Below are 23,918 nucleotides of genomic sequence, written 5' to 3' on the forward strand. Positions count from 1 at the left end.
ACGCTCAGCCGGTATTTTGGCCGGAGATCAGAAACCGTTGAGGTATTCATTCATTTATCTTAGTCGTTGCATTGACAAAATGATCTTACAGTTTGTAGTATTTGTTGTACAGCCGTCCGAAAATATACGTACCTGTATTATTAGTCGCTTTTGCTCTTCATGTGTTACCTGAATTTTTTACTGTCTGACGTTACATGTGCTTAATCTCTCATTTTCGTCGTAGACAGTTATTTCCTAATCTGGAACGTTACCAGTTTGCTTGAAACTGACACGTGGTTTTTTGCTCGAGTGTTTGATCATTCTCTAATTCGGTATTACTTTCACCGTATTAGTTTCAAATTACCTCATGTATTCTGTTTAATGTGCTAGAATTACTATTTCTCCCAGTTCTGAATGTGGAAACAGTGAAGTAAAGTCTAGCCTACATTTGTTTGTGAGATTATTTTCCGTGGATTTGTAAACTACTTCGGGAATTAATATTTCGTAGAAAGACTGAAAAACCATTCAGTTTGTTCAGATTGCTTTGCCAGTAAACCATGATAGGATTGAAGGGGAGTGAATGAGTCACTGTCCATAATGTAACGTAGTGCTATTGTGATTCCCCTTCCGCCCCGAGATGGTGGGCGGCGGCGGAATCTTACCAAAATCGTGGATAATTCACTAGAACTTAGCCGCAGATTCTAGGTTTTTGTCTAGGGAACTCCATTCTTCCTGTGTGGAGACCCGACTTCATCACCGCTGTTTGAGTGGCCGTCTTCCACCTGGGGAGCTCGAGCGTCGCTGGTGGACGTGTTTCCCCAAGCCAACACCAGAGTCCACCTTCCAGAACTACGAACTGTGTGGTGCCAGGGTGACGAAGGGAAAATTGTGGGTGTTCCTCATGTGGAAGAGGAAAACGAACAGACTTCTTTTCTTTGTGGTGTCTAATTAAGTATTGTATCGTGTCTGTGATTTTTTGTCAAAGTATTTGGAGTAAATGTTTTGTATCTGTTTATTCCAGGCTTTTGTTTGGATAAAGGTGAGAGAGCGTGAGAGAGCTGGCCATAACTTTAGTTTGAAAAGTTGCACGCGACAATTGGCGAGCCTGCCAGGATCCTTTCTTGGATAGTAGTATCTGAATTCATTTTTGTCACTGGCCACTCTCCTCGTTCACCACTCACCCCCATCTCCCAATCTTAATTACATTATCGTAATGAATTGACAGGTAGCTGTAGGTGTTTGGAGTGGACTTGGATCTGTAAGTTACCAGTTTACATTTGTACATTACTTCATTCTTTAGTGTATGATATTGGTCATTCATTGATTGCATGGAACTTCGTTCTGGCCGTAAGCTTAGCGTCACGGCAGAAAGTAGGCAGGATCGCATTTCACGGTGGCGCAGTTTCGCTGCTGAGTTAGAGGTTTCCAGGGAACAAGTTGCTGAGTTTGTTGCTAGTCAAATGCTTAAGGAGGATGAGGCTGCAGAGAAAAGGGAGTTAGAGGAAAGAGCTCATCAGAGGCAGCTGGAATGGGAGGAGGAACAACACCAACAACAGCGTGAAGAGCATTCCCTCCGGCTTGAGGTTCTGCAGAGGGAGAAGAAAGGGAAGAATTTTGGCAACAGTATGGTTATGGATCAGGTAGAGGGAGAGTCTGACACTGACGACGACCGTGGGTTTCGCCCCAGCCTTCCAAAGTTCGATGACAGTAAGGGTGACATTTCGTCTTGGTTGAAGAGGTTTGAGCGTGTCGCTACTCTGTACGGATGGAAGAAGAGCACCTGGGCGACTCGAGTTTCTACTCGTCTCACTGGTAAGGCCGTTATGTCTACAACAACCTGAGCGACGCTGACGCGGGTGACTACGATAAGCTGAAGGAGCAACTTTTAGCTCGTTACCAGTTGAATGCAGAGACGTATCGTCGTTTCAGGAACTGTAAAAGAAAAGACAATGAAACTTTTGTGCAGTTTAGTGCCAGGTTGCAGGACAACTTAAAGCAGTGGCATGAGCAATCTAAGATTCTTGATCTGAAACAATTGATTCTCCTTGAGCAGTTCTTACAATCTTTGCAAGCTGACATGGCCGCCTACGTGATGGAGAAGCAGCCACAGTCGCTGGAAGAAGCTGTCGCATCAGCTGAAGTTTACTTCATGGCTCATAGGGGTGGGAGGAAGTTTCTTCAGCCGGTAGGTCTTAGTGGTAATGCTTCAGCGGGGCAGGATAAGTCCAAGGTGGGTGGAACTAAGAGCGAGTCTGGGAATTCCTCTGTTAAGACTTGTTTCATCTGTCAGTCACCTAAGCACTTGGCTAGAGACTGTCCCAGGAAAGGGAAATTGGCGGGCGCAGTACAGCATCAAGGGACAGAGGTCAGGCAAACAGTTCAGGTGCCTACTCTCTGCACGCCATGTAGAGAGCAGGAATACGATCCACACTGTCTGGTCGTGGTCGAAGGCAAGGCAGTACCAGGACTGCGTGATACAGGGTCTCATGTCTGTGTCGTGAAGAAGTCTCTCATATCTGATTGTCATCTTACCGGCAGGCAACTTGAGGTTTCAATGGCCGAGAAAGACATCAAGCGGCACTATCCTATTGCTGTGGTTAGGATAGAGAGTCCGTTTTTCACAGGTCAGGTTGAAGCTGTAGTTATGGAGACTCCAGTGGTTGATTTCATAGTTGGGAATCATGCTCGGTTGGAAGATCGAAAAGTTCTGCCAGTGTATGGTACACCCAAGGAAATCTCTGTAGTCACTCGTGCTCAGGCAGCAGAGAAGAAGCAACCTTCTACTTTGCTGGTGGCATCTCCAGGTCTCGAGACCGTGACGCCAGAACAGTTGAAGGAACTACAGAAAGGTGATCCCGGATTGAAGTCTTTGCGGGAGGCAGCCGATCGTAGAGACGTTAGGGTTTCTGGTCGTACAGGCGAGGTGTCCTTCAGGTGGAGGAAGGGTATTCTGTACCGTGAGTACCGTCAGGCGAAGACTGAGTACAGTCAAGTTGTGGTCCCCGCACAGCTTAGACAGGGAGTAATGAAACTGGCTCATGAACCACCTATGGGGGGTCATCAAGGAGGAAAGAAGACTCTGGACAGGATTTGGAAACAGTTTTTCTGGCCTGGCATGTGTGCAGACGTTCGCCGATTTGTTTCGTCCTGTGACCAATGCCAAAAAGTCTCTCCAAAACCTCAGAGAGTACCTCTAGGGAAGATGCCTCTGATCGACACTCCTTTTGAGCGGGTAGCAGTTGACCTTGTTGGGCCGATTACTCCTGCGTCAGGGTCAGGGAACCGCTATATCTTGGTGGTTGTGGATTACGCCACCCGGTACCCCGAGGCCGTTCCTCTTAAGACCGTTGAGGCTACCACGGTTGCTGAAGCGCTGTGGGAGGTCTGGACTCGAGTTGGTGTGCCATCTGAGATTTTAACTGATCGCGGAACCCAGTTCATGAGCGATGTAATGAAGCAGATGGAGAGATTGTTGTCCATCCGTGGGTTGGCAACAACTCCTTACCATGCTCAAGGAAATGGGCTAGTAGAGCGGTACAACGGCGTTCTGAAGACTGCGTTGCGGAAGCTTACTCAGGAGAAACCAAAGCAATGGGATCGGTATATCCCTGCACTGCTCTTTGCTTACCGGGAAGCGACTCAGGAGAGTTTGGGGTTCTCACCATTTGAGCTCCTGTACGGAAGAACAGTACGAGGGCCTTTGTCTGTCTTGCACCAGCTGTGGACAGATGAACACACTTCTGAAGAAGTTCGCACTACTGCAGAGTACGTAGTAGACTTGAGGAACCGTATCGAGGAAACCTGTGAGTTGGCACGCAGGAATTTGGCTGCAGCTTCTCAGAGACATGCTGAGGTTTTTAACAGGAAGTCTCAGAATCGTGCGTTCTCCCCTGGTGACAAGGTACTGCTGCTTTTGCCCCAGAGACATAACATATTACAGCTGTGCTGGCAGGGTCCCTTTGAGGTATTGGAGAGGAAGGGAGAAGCTGACTATAAGATTCGCATGGGAGGACAGGACAAATTGTACCATGCGAATCTGCTGAAGAGGTATGTGGAAAGACAGGCGGACTCTGTTTCTTGTGAAGTTCCGATGGTGGCTGTTGCTGTCATAGAGGAGACTGAACCAACTTCTGTCGCTGACAGGGAGTTGCCTGTGCCCAGTCTGGTGGCTGAGGAAACAATAGCTGACTTGAACTTTGGACCAGGTCTGAATGACAAACAGAAAGAGGAAGTTCTGACAATTGCTCGTCGGCACGAGAAGGTCATCACGGATGTACCGTTGAAGACGAACTTGGCAGAGTTTGACATGACTGTAGAGACAGCAAAGCCGGTGCGAGTAAAACAGTACCCTTTGCCCCATGCCAAAGTGGAGATCGTCAAGCAAGAGGTAGAGACCATGAAGACGCTTGGGGTGATAGAGCCTGCTGCATCTCCCTATAATGCGCCGGTAGTTCTCGTACGCAAGAAAGACGGAAAGATCCGGTTCTGCGTTGACTATCGACGTTTGAATAACGTCACCGTCTTTGATGCTGAACCTCTACCTGACGTAGAGCATCTTTTCTCTTCTCTAGGTAAAGCCCGGTACTTCAGCAAGTGGGACCTCAGCAAAGGTTACTGGCAAATTCCGGTCAGAGAAGACATCCGGCCTATGACCGCTTTCACTATCCCCAGTGGACAGTTCCAGTTCACTGTGATGCCCTTCGGCTTGAAGAATGCGGCAGCAGTTTTCTCAAGGATGATGAGAGCTTTGCTGGATCCCATAGGCATGAAAGATGTACATAACTTCATGGACGACATGATTGCGTCCGAAACATGGGAAGAACATCTCTCCGCTATAGAGGCAGTTTTCCAGCGATTGGAGGAAGCAAATTTGTCAGTCCGTCCAAAGAAGTGCTTCATTGGGTTTGAGGAACTGAGTTTTCTGGGACATGTTGTATGGCACGGTCAAATCCTGCCGGAAATGGACAAGGTGGAGAAAGTTATGAAAGCACCAGTTCCTGAGACTAAGACGCAAGTGCGAGCCTTCTTGGGCCTGGTAGGCTACTACCGTAAGTTTATCCCTAATTTCTCTGCCATAGCATTTCCCTTGACCAACCTCACCAGGAAAGGTGCTCCCAACAACGTTGTTTGGACTCCAGAGTGCGATCGGGCCTTCAAAACTTTGAAGGGTCGTCTGGTTTCTAGGCCAGTGTTGCAACTGCCAGATCTGTCCTGCCAGTTCGTCTTACGAACTGACGCCTCAGACCATGGTCTGGGGGCGGTGCTCCTGCAGGAGAAGGAAGGTGTACTACACCCTGTCGCGTTTGCCAGCAGGAAATTGTCTGGAACTGAAAGTCACTACTCTACGATTGAGGAGTGCTTAGCAGTTGTGTGGGCTACAAATTCCAGCAGTTTTTGTATGGTCAGCAGTTTGTGCTTGAGACTGATCATCAACCTCTGCGGTACTTGCAGACAGCAAAAGTTGCGAACCAAAGGCTGCTGAGGTGGAGTTTGCTCTTACAGTCTTACTCCTTCACAGTTCGAGTGATCCCTGGCAGACTGAATGTTGGTGCCGACTATTTGAGTCGGGCATCTGTGGAATAATTGTTTCCCCTTTGTAGTCGTGCAGACGGATGTCTGTGCTCAATCAGGGGGGTGTTGTCACGGACAAGGAGGGTTGTGCGTGCGTGTGTGTGAACGCTGCCACTTTTGGTTGACCCCTCTCCTTGTAGCTCTTCCGCGTGCTCCATGTAGCCAAGGAAGTGTATGGAATGCACGTGTTGCACTAGAAAACATGACGTGCATATTTCTAATTTGTGAGTTATGGAAAGTTTTCTTCTTTTGGAAAACCAGCACCATTAGTCAGTGGAGCAGGACACTCGGCCAGGTCAAGTGTAGGGTCCTATGGAGAGAGACGCTCAGCCGGTATTTTGGCCGGAGATCAGAAACCGTTGAGGTATTCATTCATTTATCTTAGTCGTTGCATTGACAAAATGATCTTACAGTTTGTAGTATTTGTTGTACAGCCGTCCGAAAATATACGTACCTGTATTATTAGTCGCTTTTGCTCTTCATGTGTTACCTGAATTTTTTACTGTCTGACGTTACATGTGCTTAATCTCTCATTTTCGTCGTAGACAGTTATTTCCTAATCTGGAACGTTACCAGTTTGCTTGAAACTGACACGTGGTTTTTTGCTCGAGTGTTTGATCATTCTCTAATTCGGTATTACTTTCACCGTATTAGTTTCAAATTACCTCATGTATTCTGTTTAATGTGCTAGAATTACTATTTCTCCCAGTTCTGAATGTGGAAACAGTGAAGTAAAGTCTAGCCTACATTTGTTTGTGAGATTATTTTCCGTGGATTTGTAAACTACTTCGGGAATTAATATTTCGTAGAAAGACTGAAAAACCATTCAGTTTGTTCAGATTGCTTTGCCAGTAAACCATGATAGGATTTAAGGGGAGTGAATGAGTCACGTAGTGCTATTGTGATTCCCCTTCCGCCCCGAGATGGTGGACGGCGGCGGAATCTTACCAAAATCGTGGATAATTCACTAGAACTTAGCCGCAGATTCTAGGTTTTTGTCTAGGGAACTCCATTCTTCCTGTGTGGAGACCCGACTTCATCACCGCTGTTTGAGTGGCCGTCTTCCGCCTGGGGAGCTCGAGCGTCGCTGGTGGACGTGTTTCCCCAAGCCAACACCAGAGTCCACCTTCCAGAACTACGAACTGTGTGGTGCCAGTTTCTATCCCCCCCCACCCCCACCTAAGCTATTACTGGAAAAAAGACAAACTGTCACAGAAGAGGGTGACGAAGGGAAAATTGTGGGTGTTCCTCATGTGGAAGAGGAAAACGAACAGACTTCTTTTCTTTGTGGTGTCTAATTAAGTATTGTATCGTGTCTGTGATTTTTTGTTAAAGTATTTGGAGTAAATGTTTTGTATCTGTTTATTCCAGGCTTTTGTTTGGATAAAGGTGAGAGAGCGTGAGAGAGCTGGCCATAACTTTAGTTTGAAAAGTTGCACGCGACAGTACGACACGGTCAATTTAATTTCTCTTTTATGTTCATTCTAGTTTTATAGTTTTAAAGTTGATATGAAAATTGAGTATTTTGTTAAATTAATAACATATAGAGCCAAGTACAAGTACTTCTAAACGTCGTATGAAGTGAAAAAGACTTCATTTTGAGAAAAGTCAAGACTGGAAATTTTTACGTTTCATCAAGGGTATTAACTCTCATGGTTTATTATTTTAAACTGTGAATCCCGAATGATTTTGTTAATATTTTCATGGCAGTTCGGGGCATAATCCAGTAAGTGATGAGGCGTTCACAAATCTTTATCTGAATAAATATTTAACGCTCTCCTTCTCCAAATTTCCATCACATGTTATCGTGTATTGTAGATTGAATATAGGATTGAACGGGCAGGTCAACAACTTGAAACAAAATGGCGTCCTTCGCGTTCACGTGGAATATGAGCACGTGCTTTGAATATATATAATATGTGTAGGCAATTGATTTTTGCCCATGACCTTCAGGGCTCAGCCAATAGATCTATAAAGTCCACTCGTAGTATTGATTTTAGTATTTTCCGAATAAAGACCACTTGGGTGAATGAACATAGTGAGAGTGCTGTACACTGGGATTAAAACATACAAGCTTTTTATGTATTGAGTATAATTTCAAAATGAAATGTTTAAGATGAGAAAGATCACTTTGAAGCAAACTAACCCTCCTAGCATTAATTTCAGATTAACTTCCCTTTTTTACTATCTGCAGCAAAGACATGCACCAGAAATATAACTTCCATGCTTAGAAAAAGAAGTCACTGTTTGAACAAAAAAATGATAAAAATGACTGCTCTTGTTGTTGTGTCAGAATATCAGACCAAAGTGCCAAGTTTAAAGATAAAAAAAAATGTATATAACAGTAAATTCAGCTTGCATATAATCTGGCTTCTTCTTTTTTTTTTAATCGTTTTGTGCCTATCCCAGAGGTGCAATATTGTTTTAAACAAGATGACTGGAAAGAACTGAATTTTTCCTATTTTTATGCCACATTTGGTGTCAACTGACAAAGTATTTGCAGAGAAAATGTCAATGTTAAAGTTTACCACGGACACACAGACACACACACACACACACACACACACACACACACACAACCGAACACCGGGTTAAAACATAGACTCACTTTGTTTACACAAGTGAGTCAAAAACCAAACAGCTGTAAATACAACCATTATTGCTGACAATTGCTTCAATCATTGTGTACAGGAACCTCACAGACATGTCTGTCAGGATACTGCTTCTGCTTCGTCTACCACCTCACAAGCGGAAATGTCTGAAAACTGTCACACGTACATACAGCAAACACACACCGACTTGTGCACACGCACACACACATACATATGCACGCACACACACATACACACTCACATACACACTCACACACACTGGTACAATTATATATTCACACACATACATACCTACCCACACACACATATTGACTTGCACACACACGCAGACACATGACACACTCACACATATTCACAGACACACACACACACATAGACACACACACGCACGCACACACACACACACACACACGCACGCACACACACATAGACACACAATATATTGACACATATGCACGAACACATTCACACAAGGCACACACATGCACACATGCACGGACGCACACACACACGCACGCACGAACGCACGCATCCTCCCCCACCCCACACACACTGCACACAGACACAGACACACACACGCACACACACACACACACACACACTACCATCAACATCAGTCAGTGTTTATGAATGAGAATAAAAACCTTCAACTGAAAAGGTATATTTCTATGTTACATTCACAACTTTCAACAAAGACTATGGACCACATAGTGGACCACACACAAACACACACACACATATCTATCTATCTATCTATATATATGTTATAGTGAGCCAGCATTGTCACCCCCCCCCCCCCACCCACCACCCACACAGTCCCCCTTCCCGCCCCATCCCTTCACCCCCCCCACCCCCCTTCTCACCCCTCTTCTTATCTCCCTTCCCGCTCCGTCCAAAGTCCAGTCTTTGAAGTCGCGCCAACACCGCGCCACCCTCTCTCCTTCCACCCTCCCGCACAACGACTCCCTAGTCGGCACCTTTGGTCCGCGAGACCGCGTCACCGATCCCAGCCATTGAAACACGTGTGGTTATGGGATGTCTGCTGCAATCCCTGTGCTGAACTAGATGTCGGCGTGTTCGAAACAGACGAGTGCTGGCATGTCGGAACATCCCGTGTGGCGGCCTGTCTTTCAAGTCGTTCCCCATCTCCTCTTCTTCGAACGCAGCTGACGTAGATGAGGTATGTGTATATATATATATATGTGTGTGGGGTTGGGGGTGGGAGATATGGGCGTATGTGTGTGTGCTTGTACAAGTAAGTGTTAATCTCTGTGAGTGTGTGTTTGTGTGTGTGTGTGTGTGTGTGCGCCGTGGAAGGTGCGACACGTAGACCAGAAATGAGTGTGTGGAGGAGGGGGTAGAGGAGGTGCAAGGTAATGTGTGTGTGTGTGTGTGTGTGTGTGTTGGAGCTCATGTACGTTTATATGTATTTGACTGTGCTTTCATATCTGTGAAACTGCATGTTTGGTGCATATCTGTTATGCATGTGTGGGTGTATGTGTGAATGTGTGTCTTCATGTTTTACATTTATTTGCTTATTTATCACCGTTGTTTTCTTATTTATTTATTCATCTATTTTTTTATTATTATCATTTTATTATTATTATTATTATTATTATTATTATTACTACTACTACTACTACTACCTTTTTCTATATTATAATAATTTATTTATTTATGTAAGCTTATCTATTATTTATTCCCCAGTTTTTTTGTTGTTTTTTTGGGTTTTTTTCAAGGCCTGACTAAGTGCGTTGGGTTACGCTGCTGGTCAGGCATCTGCTTGGCAGATGTGGTGTAGCGTATATGGTTTTGTCCGAACGCAGTGACGCCTCCTTGAGCTACTGAAACTGAAACTTTGTGACGTAAACGGGTGAACTTGTCGTCATAGAATGTGTGTAGCCAAGTTAGTAGAATTGTAGCAAATCAGATCAATCTGTTGAATTGGACGAATTGGGATTAAGCAGTGAATCTGTCAGTCATTCACATAGCGTCACTAGAACAAGCAAAGACTGGTTATTTCAGTTCAACTAGTTGGGGGAGTGAGTGTTGTAGCTTGCATTAGTATACAAAGTATGTTATGGGGAGGGATAAAACCATATACAAAGTATGTTATGGGGAGGGATAAAACCATATACAAAGTATGTTATGGGGAGGGATAAAACCATATACAAAGTATGTTATGGGGAGGGATAAAACCAGTCAGCAAAGCCAGTTCTTAGCTGACTCCCAGAAGAACTGAACACTGACACAGGCTGACTGAATGATCCGTGATGTGAGGTGCAATGAAATCCCTGTTGGGCTGTGTGCTGCTTGTAGGTGCTGCTTTAGGTGTAGGGTGAACTTTTTACTGTGTGCTGCTTGTAGGAAGTACTTGAAGCAGGCAGTGTGTGCTGCCTTAGTGTGTGTTGCTTTTGCTAAGTAGGGTGAACTGCTTAGTGTGTGTGCTGTATTGTAAAGTAGACGCTCTATAAAAACCACTCCATGTGGCCCTGCTATTAGTGTGAGGAGAGAGAGTGAATGAGTGCAAGTAAGTGTGTGCATCATCAGTCGATCCTATATCCCCTGTCTGCTCCCCTCTCTCTTGGAATAGAATTGCACCAACCACACTTTCGAAAACACAACATTTTTTTTTTTAATTTTTTTTTTTTACAATATATATATATATGTATATATATATATATATATATATATATATATATATATATATATTGTGTGTGTGTGTGTGTGTGTGTGTGTGCGTGTGTGTGTATTTGTCTGTGTGTGTGTGTGTGTCTGTATGTGTACCTGCCCGTCTGTCCGTCAGTCCTTACGTTTGTCCGCCTTTCCGTCTGTATATCCGAATGTTTATTTGTCGACTTATTTTGACTTTCTATAATAAACGGAAGCACTCGTTTCTCTCTCATATTCTTTTGTTCCTCATTTTCTTTAGTGCACATAACCTAAGCTTCATTTCAAGGGTTATTATCTTTTTACCTTGGTGGGAAGTCGTGATTTTAACATCTCTATCAGTTTCTGCTCCCGTCCTTGCCGGGATCGTTGTGTGACGACAGTCCACAAATAAAGAACAGGGTTCAGAGCACAGTTCATTGGCAACACCAACACAACCATGGCTTCATAGATGTTTCTAAAAACTGTCCCTGTATACGAGTCCATCATCTTAATCAGCCCAAATGATAACCAGAAAATGGCGTTAGTCACATTCACTTTCTTCATGATGCGAAACGATAAATAATACGATCTCTTCGCAGGATCGAATGCTATTCTGTACTTTGGTGTTCGCCTGGAGAGAACGGCATGACCAGCCAATATCATTAAACACAAAATGAAGTTGAGCGCAATCAGAACTGTAAACCATTTGAACTCTTGGTTTGAATTGTAGCTTTGGAATAAAGCCAAACGACAAAGGCTGGATTGACTACTGAGGCCCCAGTGTGACAGTCCAGGGAGGAACGGTACCAAAGACAAGAAGATCCCAACCAACCACGTAACTGCACAAGCAAAAGCAGTGGACACTTTAGTAAAGTGCCATGAAATGCCAGGGAAGCAAAGAAAGATTGTGTGCTCCAGAGTGATAAACCAGATGATCAAAACTGATACTTCGCTGGACAGAAGAGAAATAAAGCCACTTATTTGGCAAGTTTTACTGCCTGTCCATGATATTTTATGCCGAAGATACTGTCCATGGAATATACGATCAGCAACAACAACTATGCTGGTATGACTTCCCATACATATGTTAGCAAACTGTAAGTGGACAACGGACATCATGAAAACATCTCCAAGCATTTCCTTAAATGAAAACGCAACTGTGAAGCAAGCGATGTTCCCTACAATTGCGGACAAACTGACCAACCAAAAGAAGACTCTGTACACATCAAACGGTAAAATTCTTTTACATGAAGGCAGCAAAGTGTCTGGTGTGTAGCAGTCTACTTTATTAGGCTGCATAGAAAATATATGCTCACAGCAAAATCTGTAATCTGATGAAAAGATGCGTTTTATATTTTCTGATTTTGCAAACAAATCCACTGGAAAGTTTTGAATTGGGTTCGCTCTTAAATCCAATTCAGTCAGTTGTGGTGTGTCTTTAAAACCCGTAGGTCCAATTGTTTTAACAGCAGAAAAGGATGAATTTAAGTATTTTACATTTGGTAAATATATTGACCACTCATCATTTAGTGCGTGGAGACATGTTTTGGATATGTCTAGCTTCTGCAGTGTATAATGGATGTTCTTCCTCTGCTTACTTGTCAGGTGGTTTAGAGGGTTGTTTGCTAAATATAGGACTTTTAATTTGGACAGCTGCAGAAGAACACTGAAATCAAGAGTTCTTAGGTGATTGTTTGAAAAATCAATTATCTGTAAGTTGACTAGTGTTATAGATGAAATATTTACTAAAGAACAATGGGACAGGATCAGATAAACAATATTCAAGTTTCCAACAAAATAAGCCAGTGACATTCCGGATCCCTTGCCATCAACATAGCGAAGATCAGGGAAGAGTTCACCAGTGAAAGGTTTACTACACATGGCGGCGTGACCTTCACACAGACAGTCTTCAGGACATGTCATGTCACACATCATCTCATCATCCCGCTGTGGACACTGGCCCCAGCCATCACATAGATGATCTTTATGCACACATATTCTGGAAGCTTGACACCGGTAGAAACCAGGACAAGTCACTGTCTCACAGTTGTGTTCGTCTTCTCCATAAACGCAGTCAGAAAATCCATTGCACAGGGTGTAGACAGGGAGACAATAGAGCCATTCTTCCAGGCAACGATAATGGGTGTCCGGACAAGACTGACCCTCTTCCATGACCTGTGCAGTGAAGTAGCCAGTCCCATCCATCTGAATATGGAGCAGTTGGCGTGTTTCCTCCTGTCTGCTGTTCACATAGAACGTGTGGTCTTCTAGACAACTGACTTCATCAGAGTCGTCCAGACAATCTGAGTACTCGTTGCAACGTTGACTGAGCAGAACACACTGGCCATTGGAGCACTTGAAGTCTTCACACAGAGGACGTTCACAGAATGACTCATCACTGTTATCGGGGCAGTCCTGTCTGAAGTCACAAACCAAAGTGTAGTGCAGTTTGTGAAGTTCATCATAATCACATGTGAACATGGCTTTGATGTCCACACTCCAACCAATAGATGTCATGTGTCCATTTTGCTGATCAGTCACATTAAGGTGTATCCAGAACTGTGAATGTGCTGTACTGTAGAGATTACGTAGCAAAAATACGTGTGTCGTATGGATCTCCGGACAAACAAGCAAAATTTGCCGAGTTACTGTTGAGATGAAATTAGCTGAGTGTAAAAGAATCATTTCATAATTTACTGAAAGCCTATTAGATGAATGCAAGTGTATCTCGCACAATGCTGCAAAAGTGTTTATTGCTCTTTCTATTTTTCGAATACGACATACTTTCATCGAACGCATATCGACTGTTTTGACAACTCTGGTTGGCTGGTATGAATGGCAAACTTCAAAATGGTTCATATTGTAGATGAAAGTGTTGTCTAACCATCTACGTAACTTACCGTACATGAAAGGCACAGAATACCATCCTGATACGAAAGCTACCATCAACTCAAATCTATAGTAGTTGTTCAAAATCGCTAGACTCTCAATCTGTTCTTTTCTTGTTTTCAGTGAAGCCAGTCCTCCACCCATACTGTGACATTCATGAGATGCAAATGTGAATGATTTCCGTTCGTTGAATACTGCTAACATGAAACATTTACCGCGTGAAGCCACCAACCCCTGACACTCAGGACTACTAAAGGAACAGTGTTCTGTTTCATCCTGGCCATCTTCACACTCCGTCTTTAGATTACAGTCCAGGAAATTTTGAATTTGAGGGTAATATTCAACAGAACAATTTAGAAGACCACTGGGCAGCTTTTTGGGCACAGCATTCTGGAGAAAAATAGCTACAGACAATCTGAGACACGGATGAGAAAATCTGCTGTAAATAAAATGAACAGTAATGTATGATTCAGCAAAGACGATGTCTGACTTGTATCGATCAACCATCACGTATGAAACAGTTTCTTGGGTCATGTTTGATTTTCTGTAAATCAGTTCTATCTTTTTCCTACAATCGTTATGTCCTGTACAGAATGACTGCTGAAGACTGACCATGGTGACATATCCAGATGGGATTTCTAACTTTTCATTAATTTCTATGGACCCTTTGTATATATATGGGATGATTATATATCCAGAATATCCCAATGTATATTTCAGGATAGGACCATAGTTTTCAGTTTTTCCAATATCTATTTTAACTGAAGGATTATTTCTGTTACGTATAAACCACTCGTTTGCAATAGATGTCATGACCACTTCTTTAAGAGAATGAATATTGCATCTTAATGTGTCATCCCGCCAGTCATCAAATGTATAATCTTCTACTCGTAACCCCCAAGGAAGAGAACCACACCAGTATGTTAGCCGTTGAATACGAGCAAGCACATGTGTGCCCAATGGCATCTCCACGAACATCTTACAGAAAGAAGTGGAATCATTGCACACCCCGTACACCACTCCCTGTTGGGCTGGGAACTCCGGCAAGTCCTCCTCACAGTTCGACACGTTCACCTGCACAATGGTACTGTGTGTGGCGTTTTGATGAGTGAAGAAGTCTGCACCAGGGCACATGTTCCCGATCGTTAGTGGACTGGGATGGAAGATGGCGTTGGAGTTCTCCATGCCCCTTTGATCTGTGACAGCGCCACCACACGGAAAGAAATTAGTGCACCAGTTTGCTTACAATAAGCATAAACTGGACAAACCATTGTTTAATTAGTCTTTCTAATGCATTCCGATGTTTTGTACACAGTTTGCTTTGTTTTTGTTTTGTTTTGTAAAGAGTGAAGAATTTGGTCCATAAAAACAGATGTAGTACAGTTTGTTTAGTTCAGTTATGAAATTATCTAAGATCTTTCTATAAGATATACAAATTCTCTGGGGGAAAAACTTATGCTGTGACAGACACAAACAGATGCAGGTTTGTGCTAAAGTTTTCCTTGGGCACCAGCTACATACAGAGACATGTGCACTGATACACACAAACACACACATAAACAAACGCTAATTGGTAAAGCAAGGATCATCATCATCATAATGATCATATTTTATCTGTTTTATTCAACGAGTACACTGTGAAGTTATGTCCATAGCATTACTTAAACGCACTGTCACCAAATGTACAGAGATATATTAAAACAAGAGGCAAGCCTTCAAGACTCACTTCTGCTTCACACTTTCTCCTGTAAAGGAATCATTAGGAGGAAAAAAAAGAGATTTTAAAAATGGTTGAAAAGTGCTCTGTACTGAATATGATGGATAAGCTTGGGAGAAGAAAAAAGAAAAGAAAAGAAAAAAAAAGTAATGTTTAAGATGAGAAAGATCAGTTTAAAGCAAATTAAGTCCCCTAGCATTAATTACAGATTAATTTCCCTTTTTTACTATCTGCACCAAAACGTTTGCAAAATAAATAAAACTTCCATGCCTAGCAAAAGAAGTTCCTGTTTGAACAAAAAATGACAAAAATGACTGCTCTTGTTGTTGTGTCAGAATATTAGATCAAAGTGCCAAGTTTAGAGAATACAAAAAATATAAATATAACAGTAAATGCAGTTTGCATATAATTAGACTTCATTTATTATTTTTTTGTGCCCATCCCAGAGGTGCAATATTGTTTTAAACAAGATGACTGGAAAGAACTGAATTTTTCCTATTTTTATGCCTAATTTGGTGTCAACTGACAAAGTATTTGCAGAGAAAATGTCAATGTTAAAGTTTACCACGGACACACAGACACACACACACACACACACACACACACACACACACACACACACACACACACAGACAACCGAACACCGGGTTAAAACATAGACTCACTTTGTTTACACAAGTGAGTCAAAACGAAACTATTCTCTATGAAAGTAAGAACTAATCATAGAGATGTTGTTTGAGACTTGGCTTGAAAGCAGTAGGAATTATGAAAACTAAAAAAAAATAAGAAGGGGGGTAAATTAGACAGCAGTGGCAGGGTAACTGAAGAATCTGTTGCCTTTTGACTTCAGCCTCCTTTGGAGGATAATTGCTACATACACACTTTATGAAATACATCCAACATATAAACACACATTAGGATCCTGGAACCAACCAATAAGTAGATTTTTGTTCCATTGAATTGAGATAATGATGCATCATTGAGCTCTGACATGATCGTCACCAGTGTCCTGTCCTTTCTAATTCTGACCATTTGTCAGTGCAGTATTTCATAGGTTTGCTGCATGTGACATGAGCATTCTGCACTCACATTTTTTGCTGTTTACTTATCTGAGGCCAACCGTGGCACGATCCTGATAATGGTGTCCACATAAATATCTGATTCGTCTTCAGTATGACTGCATTCTTTAGCCTGTCCACAGAGCGACCAAGATAATGCACATTCACTCCCTGCCTTTTGCCATGAACGAGTTGACTGACAAAGTTAGATATCAAAAGGTAGACTTCAAGAGGCAATGTCTCCATCACTACTGAAAAGAGAGACCAGTTTCTGCTGTCAACAGTCTTCAGATTCCTCGCATGCATATTAAATACTGCAGGGAATTATCTTTGTGTCTGCGCACAGCAACACCCACTTTCAATCACAGATTGTGATGTCCAAGCTACTAACTGCCATTGGTTGCGATATTGAGACAGCCCAAATCAGGTATTTCGCTTTTTGAAAAATCTCATCGGGCATGCACTTGCTCATGGCTCGTTTTTCTTTCAGTCATACAGGTGTAACCGATGTAGATGTCACTTCAACTATGTTTGTTGCTGGTGTCGGGTGGATGCCGGAAACGCTTCAAAACTGAATTTGACCTTGGAGAGCGTGCAACTTTTGAAGAGCACATGCATGTATGTGCGTTCACTGAGGCGAATTCGCTCTCCTTTCGTAGGTTGGTCAGTTTAACACGTTCTTCTCCTGACATGTTTTACTCCTCGTGGTTTACATTCCACTACATTCCTGTAAAGTGTGCTTTGTTGATGAATGTACATCCGACATCAGAACACAATTGACAGGAATGTCCCAGCTGTAAATTGTAGGATTCGGACAGTAATACATTGTCACTATCAGACTGATGGAGCACAAGCCTCTCCAAAATGCTGTATTCCTGTTTGTATCCCTCAGACATCTTTCCACATAGCAATAAATCAATGTGCTGACCTAGTTTTTAACGACGTCGAAATCAGCAACAATAATCATCATTAATCACTGTATTGATAAAGAAGTCGTGTGGCTGGAAATCCAGACTTAGGCCTGCGTTACATTCTGGTGTGCCAGAAGGTTCAACCTTGTTCGCGTAACACAAACTGCCTTCCTTTCTCAGACTCACTGCTGCACTGGTCGATGTTTGAAGGCGTGGTGTGTTCCGCTTCGCTGTTTTCTCATCGTCGAAACTTGGAAGGTTATTTCCTGAACTACTGGACTTGTGTTTGAGGACAGGTCTGACATTGTTGTCCACATTCGACGGACTGGCTTGAAGTGCAGGGTAGCAAGTATGTCATCGTTTTCCTGTGCAACTCTCCAACTGGAGTAGGTATTATCTGTTAGTGTGGTCACTGCTATTTTCAAGCAAAATGATGGAATTTACGGCAGTTAAGAGACATGGGGACCTGTCACTTCGTGTCATACCACTTGACCAAACACACACACACACACACACACACACACACACACACACACACACACACACACACACATATATATATATATATATATATATATATTGTGGCACAGCAACATGGTCAGACACTGATCTCGGGAATATCACCCCAAGTTTTACACTGCGAAATTTGTTGTGAAAACAAGTAAAACCAATTACAATTCTAATGACATGTACACACAACGTTGATTAACAGATCCCACCTCAATTCTAATAATCAATCATATCAGAAAGCATGACATTATAAATTATTTCCAGCAACGCTTAGGAAAACGCGTATTCTTTCTGCACATTTTTCATGGTATTTCTCAGATTTTTTTCAAATATTTGTTAATTCTCAGGAAATCTTTAAACAAATATCTTACTCTGTGTTGCTTCAAAACTTTTGTCAGGTCTTCAAAAATGCTTCCAAACTTTTATTGTTTGTTAATCTGTTACTCTCCTGGCCTCATTATTCCTTGATTTCGAGTCACATACCCAACGAGGTAGCCATGTGTTTGTTGTATTTGTATTTCTTTTTATCACAACAGATTTATCTGTGTGAAATTCGGGCTGCTCTCCCCGGGGAGAGCGCGTCGCTATACTACAGCGCCACCCATTTTTTGTATTTTTTTCTGCGTGCATTTTTTTATATTTGTTTTTCCTATCGAAGCGGATTTTTCCACAGAATTTTGCCAGGAACAACCCTTTTGTTGCCGTGGGTTCTTTTACGTGCGCTAAGTACATGCTGCACACGGGACCTTGGTTTATCATCTCATCCGAATGACTAGCGTCCAGACCACCACTCAAGATCTAGTGGAGGGGGAGAAAATATCGGCGGCTGAGCCGTGATTCGAACCATCGCGCTCATTCTCTTGCTTCCTAGGCGGACGCGTTACCTCCAGGCCACCACTCCAACACATTGTTGTGTATGGTCTGTACATTATGTGTAGCATATTCAGGATTAAAAGGCTATGCCAGTCTTGAATAAAAAGCTAATTTGTGTTTGCACATTTGTTCTGTCATTGCGGCTGTGTGCACCTGCCAAACAATTGGTATAAAGACAAGCCCGAAGCTTCCTTTTTTGAGGACGTGGTTGGGTTTGTTCTTATGCACCTTTTATTTATCTGTGTGCTAACTAAATTGGTAGCATATGCAGCATTGACTTGGAGATGTGTTCCTTGAACATGGAGACAGCTACCACTCTTTGATGTTTGTTATTCTAAAAACACTTTCAAACGTTTGTCTAATTTTCTAAGAATATTTTTTCAAGTGCCGATTCAATATCACAAAATGCTCCTCAACGCTTGGTAATTCTCAGAAACACTTAACATGCTTTAATGTTAGATTTCACAAATGCCTGCAAAGGTTTCTTCCATCTCTAACATTCTTCTAAGAAATACTTCTAAATGTTTGTAAAGTGAGAAAGCCCTAGCAAAACAAAACAAGTTTCCTCAATATGCAGAAAGTCACCACATAACTAATCTGACCAAGGTTCCGAACGATGACACTAAAGTTGTCAAAAGACCAATCATATTTGCTAAAGACAATAAGCACTACAACAGCAAGCTCGCAGTAAACATCCTGGCAAATGGTTTCAAAGAGAACAGTCCCTCGAATACCCCTTGTGAGATATGGTAAAAGATATGGCATGAAGAGCGGAAAGCAGTGCCCAGTCTATCGATCGCCATGAAAATTTTCGTGCAAAAGCTGAACAATGTAGTCAGCAAACTGAAGAACAGAAAGTCTTCAGGAAAAGATGGCACGACAACAAATTCCATATTTTAGCAAAGTATTATGAGCTATTGCCATCAGGACGACGCTATAGAACTTTTAAGTTGAAATCCAGAGCTCTGAAGACTTTTATTCCACGTTCAATCCATCTTTTAAATTCTTGAGAACTGTGTGTGTGTGTGTGTGTGTGTGTGTGTGTGTGTGTGTGCGTGCACGCGCTTGCGCGCACTCTCATGTGAGACGTGTGAAAGTCCGTGCATGATAGGTTGTACCTTGTTCTAGTTGTCTGTGTGTGTGTGTGTGTGTGTGTGTGTGTGTGTGTGTGTGTGTGTGTGTGTGCGTGCACGCGCGCGTGCGCGCACTCTCATGTGAGACGTGTGAAAGTCTGTACATGATAGGTTGTACCTTGTTCTCGTTGTGTGTGTGTGTGTGTGTGTGTGTGTGTGTGTGTGTGTGTGTGTGTGTGTGTGTTTACTGAGCTTAAAAACGTGACAATTGGTTATTATGAATGTGCAATATGTAGGATGAATAATGTGCAATATGCAGAATGAATGTACAATGGAATATGTCTAATGCTAACGTCCATATTCTAAATCTATTTCTGTTAATAATTACGATGTAATAATTAACTGCAATGTTTTAAAAGCGAACATGTGAAATGCTTTTATTTGAGAACATATGTTTATCATTCTTGTTTAATCAAATAAACCGCGTGTGTTGGGTGGGTGGGTGGGTGCGGGTGTGTGCTGATTATCTGGTTGTGGTTTTCCGCAATTTATCTCTATTCTTATCTTATCTGTCTATTATAATCAATCTTATCTGTCTATTATAATCAATGTGCAATATAGTAGGCTATGCTTATAATTATATTCAAAATAATGTTTCTTAATTCTTGCTGTTTTACATTAAGAATACAGTTATTACCTGCAATGTGTGGATGTATGTAAGAAAGGGTGTATGTGATATTTTTTACATTTGTGTCTTCGTAATATTCGTAAAAGCTGTTGTTGACTTTTACATTTATGTTCCCCATGTTGTTTACTTGTCTATGTTGTGATAATGCACCTGACCAAATTTCTCCAGTCGGAGATAATAAAGTTATTCTTATTCTTATTCTTATCAAGAACGTGTCTGGTGGTGATGAGGCTGCCGTTGCAAGGAAAAACACACTTCACACATATCAGCATGTAAGCTTCCACCATGACCTATTCCCAGAAAGAACTGTTCTATCAGAACCTCGTCAGCTTACTACGTTCTTTTCCTAGACATGACAAGGTGCTGCTACCCGAGGACTTAAATGCTTATGTGGGCAAAAATTCTAAGTCTTGGCCCGATGTTCTTGGGCCTCATGGCATAGGACAGGGGAATTCAAATGGCCAGCTGCTTCTTACATCATGTGCTGAACATGGTCTGACCATCACCAACACTATGTATCAATGACTGGCATTTACAAGGCCACCTGGTTGCACTCCAGTTCCAAACACTGGCACCTGACTGACTATGTGATCACCAGGCGCCGGGACATCCATGACATTAACAGCACAAGGGCAATGAGGGGAGCTGGCTGCTCGACAGACCATGTGCTCCTGTGGGGTAAAATGTCTCTTTCCATTGTCAGCTGACACAGATGTCAGAAAGCTGACACCAACAAGCAGCTGGACGTTCAGATTTCCCATCACTGAGACCAAGAAATCCCTTGTGAATCAACTTTGCAACCTATTAGCAGACAAAGCCTTGGTCAGATTCCAGGATGTGGTCTACAGGTTTTCCGAAAACCCTCTTGGATGTCCAGAGTGGAAACATCAGGGCTGGATTGAAAGTAACAATAAGGAGATCACCACCCTACTCCAAGAAAAAGTAAGAACCATTTATAAAATGGCCCAGTGACAAGGAGTTTCCAAGCAAACACGACCATCTCAAGCACCTTATGGCCAAAGTCCAGAATGGGTTGAGATGGAGGAAGGACAAGTTGTGGGAAGCAAAGGCTACAAAAGTACAGCAGTATGCAAACGAGCACAACTCGAAGGCTTTCTTGGCTTGCTTGAAGGATATGAACAGGCCCTCCTCAAGCGTCATGGCACTTGTATGCTTTACTGACGGCTTTCTCCTCACCAAGGAAGGAGGAAGGATTAATGCCACAAGACTTCAAGGGTGCCGGCAACATTGACTCTATGTGTTCATTACAGTTCAGTTACTCAAGGAGGCGTCACAGCGTTCGGACAAATCCATGTACACTACACTACATCTGCTAAGCAGATACCTGACCAGCAGCGTCACCTAACGCCCTTAGTCAGGTCTTAAGGGTTAGGGTTTAGGGGGATGATTGACATGATCTTGCAGTTCGACATCTACAAGAGAAATGGCATAAGTAGAATCAGAACATCTACATCCTCTTCATTGTCTTGACAAAGACATTTGACACCATCAGCTGCAAGGGCCTGTGTGGCATGATGGATCGTTTAGAGGAAAACAGTAATGTCTATTTCAAGTCTTTAATTGCATCAAACATGGTTGTGTTTTGGCTTCCACATTCTTCAGCCTCAGATTGCTACTATGCTGTTTACCACACTTTCCCAGACAGATGCCCATTACAGATGTTATGGCTGTTCCTTCGACCTAAGACGTCTGTATGCAAAAACCAAACTTCATAAGGGACCTCCTGTTTGCAGATCACTGTGCTCTTGCAGCACTGAAAGAACGACACCTGCAAGAACTTGCCAGTTTCCTCTCAGTAGCAGCAAGGGCCTTTGAACTGACCATCAGCCTGCAGAAAACAGGCGTGATGCTCCAGCCTGCACCTGGCACTGCCCCTCATTGAAACAGTGGGCACTACTCTGAACAAAGTGGAGAACTTCACATACATGGGAATCTGCCTTTCTTCAGCTTGCAGCATGGACAAAGAAGACTCAGACATACTAGCAAAGGTAGGTGCTTCCTTCAGCAGGCTGTGGACATGATTGTGGGGTGAATGCAGCATCAAACGGAGCACCAATCTGCAGTCTACACGGGAGATGTCATCACCTCCCTGATCTATGGCTGTGAGACATGGACGGTGTACAGGAAACAGATCAGAGCACTTAAACAAATCCACCGCCGATATTAGCGTAAGACCGTAGCCATCTCATCAGGTCAGGTCAGGGGCATAGCCCTTGCTACTGGTACCATGTAACCAAGTACTATCTCTCAGCGACGGACCAGGCTGGAGGAAGTCAGATAGCACCGCAAGAACCTCAGGCATGGGCTTTGCCATACGAACCAAACTTGCACGACAGCTTGACAGCCTTCCACGTGGGATAAACGATAGGCTGATGACTCTGCGTTTGAAGCTGTCCGAGGATTGCTTCTCCACAGTCATCAGCTGCTATGCCGCGACCATGACCAACCCTGATGACATCAAAGAAGCTTTCTACGAGGAGTTCAGTCGCACCATTTCAGTGGTAGACAGAAAGGACAGGGTGATCATCCTTGGGAATTTCAATGCCCGCGTCAACGTGGACTTCTCCTCATGGCTAAAAGTCCTAGGACAGCACGGCACTGGCAAGTGCAACTACAACGGACTACTTTTGCTCTCGCTCTGCGCGCAGCATGGACTGACCATCACCAACACCCTCTTCCAACAAGTGGACAAGTACAAGAACACTTGGATGCACGCCTGCTCCAAGCAATGGCACATGCTGGACTATGATTGTCTGGCAGAGGGACGGAGGTGATGTTTCCATTACACGCTGCATGAGAGGAACAGTCTGCTGGTCGGACCATCGTCTGGTACGCAGCAAGATGAACATCAGACTTGCACGCAAGCTCCAACCAGCTAGGCAGAAACCCCCTAGGAAGCTGAACATCCACCACCTCCCTCTTGCCAAGGACGTGCTACAGCAGCAAATCCAAGCAGCCCTCCAAGAAAAAGCACCAGGAGCGGATGGAATCCAGGCTGACATCTACATGTATGGAGGCAAGGTGCTGACAGACAAGCTGACCGCCCTGTTCCAGTCTATCTGGGAGAGAGGGGAGGTCCCCCAGGATTTTAAGGAGGCTTCAGTTGTCCACATTTACAAACGGAAGGGAGACAAAACATCCTGCGAAAACCATTGTGGAATCTCTCTCCCCTGCATCGCCAGCAAGATCTTCGCCCGCATCATACTGAACAGACTGGTTGACCATGTCTCCAACACAGCCATCCCTGAAGTACAGTACGGCTTCCGCTCAGGCAGGGAAACATGTGACATGGTGTTTGCGGTACGCCAGATGCAAGAGAAGTGCCGTGAGCAGAACAAGGAGCTCCGCACGTGCATGGTCTTTG

At 43.3% G+C, this 23,918-nt stretch overlaps 1 protein-coding gene across 1 annotated transcript in view; it reads left to right on the forward strand.

Annotated features, from left to right (window-relative positions):
• Window positions 1-5,461, forward strand: part of LOC143289631 (uncharacterized) — a 42,161-nt gene extending 36,700 nt beyond the window's left edge. Inside the window, exons 3-4 of the mRNA XM_076598676.1 lie at window positions 2,033-2,209; window positions 2,738-5,461. Of these exons, the coding sequence (XP_076454791.1) occupies window positions 2,033-2,209; window positions 2,738-5,461 (2,901 nt within the window). The remainder of the gene's footprint in view (window positions 1-2,032; window positions 2,210-2,737) is intronic.
• Window positions 5,462-23,918: the final 18,457 nt, after the last annotated feature.

This window comes from Babylonia areolata, chromosome 14 (assembly GCF_041734735.1).
Source record: "Babylonia areolata isolate BAREFJ2019XMU chromosome 14, ASM4173473v1, whole genome shotgun sequence".
Lineage (NCBI taxonomy): Eukaryota > Metazoa > Mollusca > Gastropoda > Neogastropoda > Buccinidae > Babylonia > Babylonia areolata.